This window comes from Setaria viridis, chromosome 9, assembly GCF_005286985.2.
Source record: "Setaria viridis chromosome 9, Setaria_viridis_v4.0, whole genome shotgun sequence".
In the NCBI taxonomy this organism is placed as follows: Eukaryota; Viridiplantae; Streptophyta; class Magnoliopsida; order Poales; family Poaceae; genus Setaria; species Setaria viridis.
In genome coordinates this window covers 11,323,806-11,334,052 of record NC_048271.2, presented here as the reverse complement: position 1 = coordinate 11,334,052, position 10,247 = coordinate 11,323,806, and the positions used below count along the sequence as shown (strand labels likewise).

The window sequence follows — 10,247 nt, the reverse complement described above, 5'->3', positions numbered from 1 at the left end:
ACATTCTAGCTTTTCTCTCTCTCTCTCGTAAAGCCTGAACTGGATATATGCGGTCAGCTTACAAAAAGATCGATAATAAAAGCAAGCACTAGTATAGTACGTAGTGTCGATCGTGTGGTGGAACATGTTGTTGTTAGATTAAATGGGATTAAATCCCAAGACCCATTCACCCGGTGGTATACAATCGTAATAAAATCGGGTCTCTAACCAACTTATAATGAGGAGCTTGCACTTGTTGAGAAGTTGAGAAAGGGATAGTAGGATGCCACGCACGCTCGCTCGCCGCACCACGACGTGTGGGCTAGGCTTGGTCTAATTTTGTAGTTTTTAGGCTTGGTCTAATTTTGCAATTTTTAATCACGAGTTGATGACTAGTAACTGACGCAATGCTTAGTGACCAGTAACTTACGTGGATTAAAAGGCTGACAACAACGGTTGCCCGTTAACGATTGGGGTTACTAGTAACTCACCATTTGATGGTAGCCGAATAACGGCAATAAATCTGGACACCCAAAAGGTTTGTGGTGCCTATAAGAGTGGCGCTCCTTCTTAGTCTTCCATGCACAATACACCAGCCAACGAGCTCTCTCCACTGCTCCACTGTTTTTGCTATTCCCGTTCCGGTGCCCTGTGTGCACAGATCACGTCGGAAGAGCAGGCCTCCGCCCTTACATGAGACTCTGCACCTGAGGAGTAGAAGGGCGATTAAGTTTTTGAAGAGCGCATCTGTGCGACTGCTCGCTGCGAACCACATCAAACAGTCTCATGCTATATCGACATCTGATCGACTACATCAAACAGTCTCGACTACCAATGTCAGGTAACGACGCATTCGATTCCTCCAGAAATGGCCTCGTCTCAGGGTACTTTCTTGTGAACTTTCCGATTCAGTCCTTGTGTTTCATAATTTCCATTGCATGTTTTATGTTTGTTGCTATAGACACAAAGTTTCATGCTCTATTGTTTATGTCATGTTTTTATTTAATATTTAGAATTAAAATAAACCGTAAAATGACTCCGATTGCAACACATGTAATCAGTCCGCCTCGTCTTCCCCCGTGGCGAGGAACTGCCCGCAGATGCTCGCCTTCTTGTCCTGCCAGGTCTGGTGCGCCGCGACGCAGCTCTCGGCGATCTCGAAGAGCTCCAGGCCGATCTCGAGCATCTCGGGGTCCTCCGGGTTCCAGAGCTCGGGGTCGAAGCGGGGGAGGGGACGCCCATCGCCATGAAGCCGTCGATCTGCGCCTGCGACAGCTTCACCCTCTTTGTCTTCTTCTTCGTCTCCATCTTTCTCGTCTCGTCCTCCTCTCGCGTCGTACCCTTCGCCTCCAACTCCGCGCGTGCAGCTGTAGCCATATCCCCTCCTCCATCTCGCCGGACCAAAACCCTAGATCGAGCGGAATTACCCATCCGAGGGATTATATGGTTGGCGGCCGGCCAACACAATTGGATAGAGTCGGAGACGGCAAGAAAAGCCCGCCCAAGTCCATGGGTGGGCTTCAGCGGCGCGGCAGCCCAAAAAGGTCGCCCATGGCCCAAAATATTGAATTGAGGCATCAAGCTTTTCTGTCTTTCACTCTTTCTGCTTCAACGGTTTTGACATGTATGCTGAGGTCTATAAGAAAGGAGACGTTACATATCAAGATGTTCTAGAATTTCTATTTTCCTGACATGTACTCATCGGATCCCTCCGGTCAGCAAAAGCTGACATTCGAAAAGGTGAGCTAAATGCAAGCGAATATGTATTCCTGTACGAAACATCAAATAAAGTTGAGTGGAGTTAGTAGCATTTCTGATTTAACTAGACGGATTAGTAACACTGATACGCCACACTATTTCTTTACCAAACACACAAAAGCTTACAGCAACCAATGAAACAAAAAATCTTTGTACGGAATTAAATACATGAGCATATACAGCAATCAAAGACCTATAGTTGACCGGTACTCCTGTGCAAGAAGCGTACAACTGCTCACCAAGCAAGACGGCATTCAGCAACTCAAACAGGAGGAAAATCGACTTGCAGCAACCAACTAGCCAACTACCTACGCTACGCCAGGATCATTAGCCTCGGCTTCTTGAAGGCCAAGGGGCTGAGCACCTCCTTCTCTTCTTCCGCGGCCGCCGGCATGCACCGATCGCCGAGGATCATTTCCGGCAGGGCGGGTATGTTGAGATCGAACCCGCGGCTGAAGCCTGTGGTGCTGGTGGTGGAGGCGCCGGCGGCGGTGCCGTCGTAGTGGCAGCGCTTGTGGCCTCCCAGCGCCTGCCCCGTCGGGAACGTCTTCCTGCACATGGAGCACTCGTGCACCCTGCTGCCGGCGCCGGACGTGGACGAGGACGCCGCGGGCGAGGCCGCTGGCGCCGGCTGCTCGGCGGCTGGGGTCGGTGGTGCTGCCGCCGGCGGCCTGGTGCGGTGGCTGGACTTGTGGCCGCCGAGGGCCTGGTGGGAGGGGAAGGACTTGCCGCAGACGGAGCACCTGTGCTCCTGCGCGGGAACGCGGGGAGCGCGGGCGTCGCGCTGCCCGCGCGCCAGCATGAGGAGGCAGAGCGCGAGGTGCTCCTCCTCGGTGGGCGCGCGGCGGAGGTGGCGCCGCCTGGAGCGCTTCCCCCTGGCGCACCTCTCCTGCGCGTAGACGACAGCACGCTCCTCCTCGTCGTCTCCCTCCTGATGGCGCGGCGGCCACGGCACCGCCGCCGCGTCGAGAACCGCCGCCTCCACCGTGGCTGCCATTCCTGTAGACGATCTATCGATCTCAACGAGGCGCGCGCGTGCACGCCTTGTTGCCTTGTTGGCACAGGATTAATGAAGCAGAGTAGTGGGGTAGCAGGTGGAGGAAGCGGAGGAGCTTGGGTTGCTTGTGTGTGAGTTGACAGAGGAGGCAGAGTGGCTGGCTCGTCTTATACTAGTAGAAGAAGCTGGGAGAGGGAGGTGAGTGGCAGCAGGGAAGTTGGTGGTTTGCTGGTGTGAGCAGCGACTGGACTGATCCACTACTGGTGGTTGGTTGATTGGTTCCAAAGGATGGATGCAAGTGTGGAGTACAGAGTGCTTGCAGACTTGCAGTGTTTGGTCAACTAGGGAGATGGATGATGATGCTCACACACACACTTCCATATCATGTGGTGACAGCCCGGTGGACAAATTAAAGGCCCTCGCTGTTTGGAGGAGGTCCGGTCAACAAGAGGGTGTAATGTAATATGGACAGCGAAGATCAGGGGTGGATCTAGTGGTGGGACGGACGGGCGGAGCTCAAGCCCTTCTACCGCTGTTCGGGTAATGGAGCTCCATAAGTTTATCCATAATTTTTTAAGGAAGAAGAGAAGAAGGGAAGGAAAAGAGGAAGAAGAGGAAGCCCCTCTTAACTCATAGGCTGCATCCGCCACTGGTGAAGACCAGTATAGTGAGTAAAATTGAAGGAGTGAGTTAGTTTTGCTTCGCGTGGAATGCAGACTGATTCTCGAGTCCACGCCGTGGATAGAAAAGAAGATTCAAGATGGAGCACGTCAGTGGAGTGGACCAGGGCGTTGGCATGGCCGGGATGGTGGCATGGTGCATGCCAAATGGGCGGGCATATGCGATTGCGAGAACAGGTGCATTTCGAGTGTGAGTAGTGGTAGTTGGGGTCGGCAGCGAGCAAAGGCATATTTGTCCCCGGGCGGCAGGGCTGTGCGTCCAGCGCGTCGCCGCGTGGAATCAAAGGAACGCGGCCGACTCGGCGGCGCTATAGCGGCTTACCTTTTCCACTCGGGGAGCTGGACTTGGAGTCTTGGACACAGGTGTGACGACGACCCGGCGAGTGTAGTAGGAGGCCGGCGGCTTACCTTTCCAGAAACTGCAGGCTGGCCGGCCACCAGCTCGTTCCTCCTGGGAAGAGGACAAGGGCACGTCACGGCTGTTCTTCATCAGCTGTGGCTGGCGCGAGAGCTACACCGTCACGACGGTCGGCCGTCACGACGTGCTAGCCTAGCCTTTTCTTTGCCTAGTAGTCGGCCAGCACTACTCTTCTAGTGCGTGGTCTCTACCTGCATCCACAGCCACAGACCCAGCAGGTTGACGGATTAATGTAAATCTTTTGTTTTTGAGTTCCGTTCGTTCAAAAAAAGTATAAAGCTTTTTGAGTCCACTGATATGATTGGACCCAGGCTACCGGCGGTTATGCACAAAATTAAACTTCACCGACGATCCTGCAGCATCAACGACGTTTACGTGGTTGCTAGCAGATAGGCGTTGCGTGCAGCGTTGGTGGCTGCGGCGTAACGATTGGAACTGCCGGATCACCGGATGGGACTGGGAGAACGGCGATAGCCGCAGTCTGAGACCAACGCGTTAGTAGTTACTAGCACAAGCAAGCAAGGTGATCAGCTGCGTGGAGCGCACCACAGTAGATGCAATGCGCGTCTCGATCTGCTCGATCTTGTTCCTAGCTGGCGCCGAGATCTCGGCCGTCGTCGTCGTCGCCAGGCCAGCGCGGTCACCGACACAGCCCGGCCGCGTCCGGGTTCGCAGTGCAGGGTTACGCAGAATAGCCTAGCTCTAGGTAGCTGGGGAAGCACATGCATCCACCGAATCCCGCCGTGGAATCCACCGCCGACTCGCGTTCGGTGCGCCAAGCACCACAACACCGCAACAACCCAACTCTTTTTCACGCCGTCCTCGAAAAAAAAGAACACTCTTTTCACGCCACATCTGCGGCGCCTGTCTGCGCGCCGGGGCGGTGGCAACGTGCAGAGCGAACGAGTGTACTATATGGGCCTGACAGGCCCGCGTGTTAGAAATGCGTGGTCCGGTTGCGATTTTCTGGGCCTGTTAGGCTGGATTTTTTTTTATCTGGACGCATGCATTCTGTCAGGCCCATATATCCCGGTATTTAACACGCAGGCCCCCGGACCAGCACGACAAACGATTCAACGTTCAAACCCCTCCGCCCGTCCAGAAAGAAGAAACAAGCACCACCGGACCCCCGCCCCCCGCCGTGTGGGGGTAGCAGCTAGCAACGGGGGAGGGACCCCAGTGTGTGCTGCCAACATCGCCGGAGCTCCTTTGGCGGAAGTGGAGATCTTGGTCGCACGAGCGAAGCCACGCGCCATGACTACCCAGCTAGTAGAGTTAGTTTGTTTCGGTAGAGTTAGCTCCAACTTGTTAGCAATGTGAGAATCAATTAGTACAGTTAGTTTGTTTAGTAGAGTTAGCTCAAGCTTGTTAGTAGAGTTTTGTAAGAATCAATTAATCAATAGAGTTAGTTTGTTTAGTAGAATTAGCTAAGTAGAGAGAGTGCTCAAATTGTAAGCTGGCAACCTAGTATCTCGATCATCTGTATTCTCATTACTTTCTAATAAAACTAGGCGAATGCTTTTGATCTAAAAAGATGCCCGCCAGCAAAGAACCATTTGTGCGGTACTCACCAGCGCAAACGACATTTGTGGTGGCGGATGCGGTACGTGCAGCAAAAATGTTTTCTAGCCTAGTAGTTTTGTACGTATGGGATCGTGCGCAATCATGACGATCGAATACGATTCGGGTTCGCGTAGCGTATCTCCTGGACCGCGTGCGCTGTGCATACGACCATGCACAAAAACCCAGTTAGTCCGATGACAAACCCAAGTCCGAGACGTACGCGATCCCTCATCTTCCCCGTCCATAAATAGGCGCGACGACCCGCGCCGATGTCGATGGCTCCATCCACGCCGTACAACGGTACAAGGCCAAGAACTAACGATCCACTCCCCCACTCGACACGGCCATGGCGGCGGCGGCGGCGGCCGATCACCCCAACGACCACGACCTGATCGCGTTCGTCCTGCGCCCGATGGCGGTCGCCGGGCATCATCACGGCTTCGTCGGCGGCGGCATCATCCACCTGGCCGACGTCTACTCCGTCGCCCCCGAGAGGCTCGCCGAGCGGTACGCGCCCGCGCCGGGCACCGGCGGCTGGATCTGGTACTTCCTCTGCCCCGCCCGCTGCCGACACAGGGCCGCCGCGGCGGGCGCCCTGGGCCAGGGGTGCTGGGCCTCGTCCTCGGAGACCGGCGGCGTGGCCGCCAGGCCCGTCAGGGGACCGGGCGGCCGACGCGTCGGGCAGTCGCGCGCGCTGTCCTACTCCTCCTACGGCGCGAGGACGGCGGCGGCGCCGTGGGCGGCCGCGGTCACCAGGCACGGCTGGTGCATGGTGGAGCTCGAGCTCGACAAGCAAGGCGGCGGCGGCGGTAGGGCAGGAGGGGATTTCGTCCTGTGCAAGCTGTTCAGGTCGCCTCGCAACGAGGCGCCCACCACGGCGGTGCCGGGGCTCGTCTCCGGCTGCAAGAGGAAGGCGGCGGTCGACGACCACCCGGATACTCCACCCGGCGTGCGGCAGCACCTGATGCAGCGTTCATACTGATAGCTTCTCCACTCTCCACCAGCACGAAGGGATGCTATATGCTACGCTGTTCCTGTTGGGATAGGAGAGTAGTAGAGATACGAAAAGCTTTAATTCATTACGAATAAGCCCCAAAGGTGGAATGAACTGGGAGCTGAATCACAATCCACAATCAGATGCTTCAAGCAGCAGCACGCAAGCAGGTGCAGCTGCTTTGCAGCTATTCTGTTCGGCTGGCTGCTTTGCAGCTGGCTGCTGCTGCTCGGCAGAGAGCAAGCAGCTGCAGCAGCACGCACCAGCAGGCAGCGGCAGCAGCAGCAGCAGCCATGCAAATACGCTTCAAAGAGTCAGACATGAGAGGATCTTTTTGTTTCTAACACAAACATCTATGACTATGAGCTCTTTATACTTTTATATAGCAGACTATGTATATGTGGTCACGACAAAAAAGCTGCACAACTAATTCGATATTTTCTTGATCGGCCGATCCTTTTATCAGCCTTCTTACTCTTCTATCAGTATGATACGCGCCCCTCTACATCATCTAAACTCGACTAATGACTGCGATTGCTTTTGTTCTGCGATAGCAGAGAGCAGCTATACATAACCCAAAACGAACTACGACGTCAGCAGCGGCCAAAATTACCTCCACTAATCGACCTACAAGCCTATCGCCTTAATGTTTTGTTTTTGGCTTCATTTTTCAGGTGCAAGAGTTGGATCCTCAGGCCGTCTTCCATCACCTACACAGTTGGGAATGTCCAAAACTGTCAGTTCAACGAGTATGTAAAAAAACCTAAGTGTATAGCCACATAGGAATGATTGAATAGAAATAAATTTGTGCCGATCAAAGGTATTCATTTTGTTTCTGGTAAAACCGCACCTGAATATTGTGCGCTTGATGTAAGAGCTCAGCACACTCTTCGAGCAACATTTGTTCACTTCCCATCACCTCAACAAGGTCAGAGGCCACATCCTCAACGTCTTGAACCTTAATTACAAGATTGTCAATTAGTTCCAGCAAAGAACTCGAAAGAAAAATGACCATATAGAAAATTGTTTTCTTGAATGGGAGTGGGTGAAAATCAGCAATTCATCTGCCCAGACCATGTTCCCTTTTACTAACGTTATTAGTTTTACTAATACCTTGTTTTTAAAAAACTTCTATATTCTTGTTTGTTTCATCTCCAGGCTACCCTAACTTGCTTGGTACTAGAAAGGCTTCTTTGTCATTGTATATTGCATCGACCACATCAATCATTACAATATGATGAATTACTTCTAGCAAACAACTCCTAAATAAAAATGACTATAAAATCATATACTACGTCAGTTTGTTCCAGAAGGTATATTCTAGATATTGCTATTTCCATGAACGAAGCCGCTGTCAAACAATCAAACTTGCAACAGTTTTAGCTCATATTCATTTGTGGTTGCATTATTCATGGACGCAGAAAACTGAGGATACTGAGTTTTATAAAATTGAATGTTATATGAGTTCACAGACCCAAATGCAGTACATGAATCATAGCTACAGCAAAGTTTTACATTTCTCTTACCTTTCCTGAAAAATTTTCAACAGAATGAGACAATTCTTCCAGAATTTTCATTCCAGATTGAAGAGTTTCATTGACTCCTCCAATATTGGTCTGAAATATTATGAAAAGCATAAGTCAATAAACCATGTACACAATAAGAAATTTAAAAAATTGATATGAAGCACAATGAAAAAACTGGATCAATTAAAGCTTACCCTAATGTTCCCTATGGTTGGTACACGTGATGAAGCATCACGGATGGCTGCTGTTCCTCGTTCAAGGCAATTTAAATGTTCTTTCTCAAGATCACTCCATTTTTCCAAGAAAGGCACCTGACGGTTTAGAAAGCACATTTTGTGATGTGCGCAAGTCAAGAATTTGAATCGCTTATTTGCAGAAGTCTTCAATTCATAGACTTTCAGAAGGCATTGTGTGTCAATTTTATTACATGAAGCTAGCAGTTAAAACAATTTTGTGATTTAGATTTAACTTTTAGTTGATAGAATCCAATATGCTTTCACTGATAGGTAGATACAGATTTATCAAATGGCTCTATTTTGAGGACCATTACGATGAGATGAGTGAGAGAAGCAGAGGATTGTTACAGAAATTAGAGGTCAGAAAAATGTACATAAAGGAAAATCCATGCTAAACCATAATTTTGTTTTGAATTGGAGAACTACCAAACTTATGCAATATACATGCCTAGTTGGGTAAGGGTCAGAAAGGCAGAAGAACAGCCGTGAGCTCTTGTTTCATGTTGGTCAGGATTCTAAGGCTACTTGAAGTAAGTAAACAACTTCAAAATCAAACAATCTTGACCCTAAAGAATCAAGGAAACCAGAACTTATCCATCTAAAGAACAACTATTGACATATCTCCCAAGCAAACCTTCTAGCTACATTCCCGTTGCGCAAGGCCACACAGTGGGCCTGCCTCATAAGTAATTATTGTTGTCGGACCCTAGCCACAGAAACTTCTATTCAACAAATTCATTGTATCCTAAAAAAGGTTTTTGAGTTGTTCCTAAGATTTGTGTTTTGGGATCATTTAGGGCAAGTATGAATAAAAACATACGCTCAAGCCGATAACATAACAACATGCGATGTAACTAACTCTGTTTTGAGAAACAAAAGGCAATGGCATAGCCAACTATAATTTTCTCCATGAGGTAACTAAAACTAGGTCTACATTTTTTTATAAATAGAAGAACACAGCTTCGCCGTACCTGAGCACCAACAACAGAATGCACCTTCTCTACCCTCTTGAGACGCTCCACTTCAGCCTTCTTTTCTGCAACAGATTGCTGCAGACCAGCAATCCTCTCCGAGAGTCCATAGAGTGATTCCTGTAGAACCAACAGACGAATAACAACATGACTGCCGCAGTCAAGCATCCAACCAACAAATAGTGGTGAGAAAAGGGCCACAACTTAAATATTCATCACCTCAGCTGCTACACTCTTGGCCATCGCCATGGCCTCCGCCAGGGCATTCAAGAACCTGTACTGAACGTGGTGATTGTCCAGAATCCGCAGTTGGTGCACATCCTCCTGCTTCGAAGCAGCCTTGTTGCCTCCCATCATTGCACCCTTCTTGACCACTACAATCTTTCTTGCAGGGGGCTGCGGTGGCTTCACCAAAGCTTGTGGGAGTGTTGGTTGGCAGTCTGACAGTGCCGAGTCGAGTGCGCGGAAGCAGAACGGGTTTTGTGGCCGCCGGGACCCCTCTGTCGTTTGCAGTGATGACCGAACCTCAGAGCACGAGGCGCGGCGAGGGCAGGACGACGCTGGCACGCCGAAGTCAATGGCTGCCGTTGATGCGAGCGAGGTCTCAGACGAGGCGCTGCGGAAGCTGAAGCTGGTGCGCGGCGCTGGCGTCGACGGCCGCGCGCAGCCCCTGCGGTCCTGGAGCGCCGGCGTGGCCACGTTAGCAGAGGCTTTGGAGGGGCGGAGGATCGTCCTCCTCAGGCTGGGAGTGGCGGTGGCGCGGGAGGCACCAGCGGCGAGAGGACGAGCGGGCGGGTTCGGGCTGGGACCCTGGCGCGGGCGGTGCATTGCCTCGAACAGGTCCGGGGCCGCGCCGCGCTTGCGCGAGCCCGGCGTGGGCGGCGGGCGGTTCTCGTCGGCGAGGCCGAAGACGAATGGGGCGGGGGCGGTGGCGGGGGCGGGCGTGCCGCGGTGGTGGTGGTGGTGCTGCGCGCGCGGGGGCGGCGGCACGGACGCGGAGTGGGGCGTGGAGGTGGATAGGCGAGGAGGGGCCTGGACGGGGAGCGGCGCGGAGAGGTAGCGCGAGCTCACCTCGCGGACGCGGCAGCGAGGGCGGGGGCGCGCGGCGGCGTGCTGGAGCCGGTC

The 10,247-nt window shown here is 52.2% G+C and overlaps 3 protein-coding genes across 3 annotated transcripts; 1 reads left to right on the top strand and 2 right to left on the bottom strand.

Moving 5' to 3' along the window:
- Positions 1-1,814: 1,814 nt before the first annotated feature.
- Positions 1,815-2,972, bottom strand: LOC117837231 (zinc finger protein 1). Its single transcript, XM_034716819.2, has one exon. The coding sequence runs from the start codon at positions 2,732-2,734 to the stop codon at positions 2,051-2,053; it is 684 nt and encodes a 227-aa protein (XP_034572710.1). The 5' UTR covers positions 2,735-2,972; the 3' UTR covers positions 1,815-2,050.
- A 2,769-nt stretch (positions 2,973-5,741) lies between these two features.
- On the top strand, positions 5,742-6,377 carry LOC140221083 (uncharacterized). Its single transcript, XM_072290412.1, has one exon. It carries the CDS (start codon positions 5,742-5,744, stop codon positions 6,375-6,377), a length of 636 nt encoding a protein of 211 aa, XP_072146513.1.
- Positions 6,378-6,710: 333 nt separating this feature from the next.
- On the bottom strand, positions 6,711-9,954 carry LOC117835264 (protein ENDOSPERM DEFECTIVE 1). Its single transcript, XM_034714630.2, has 6 exons — positions 9,342-9,954; positions 9,123-9,242; positions 8,110-8,226; positions 7,916-8,005; positions 7,240-7,347; positions 6,711-7,099 (listed from the first exon to the last, which is right to left on the bottom strand). The coding sequence occupies exons 1-6, from the start codon at positions 9,948-9,950 to the stop codon at positions 7,025-7,027; spliced, it is 1,119 nt and encodes a 372-aa protein (XP_034570521.1). The 5' UTR covers positions 9,951-9,954; the 3' UTR covers positions 6,711-7,024.
- Between the last annotated feature and the right edge of the window lie 293 nt (positions 9,955-10,247).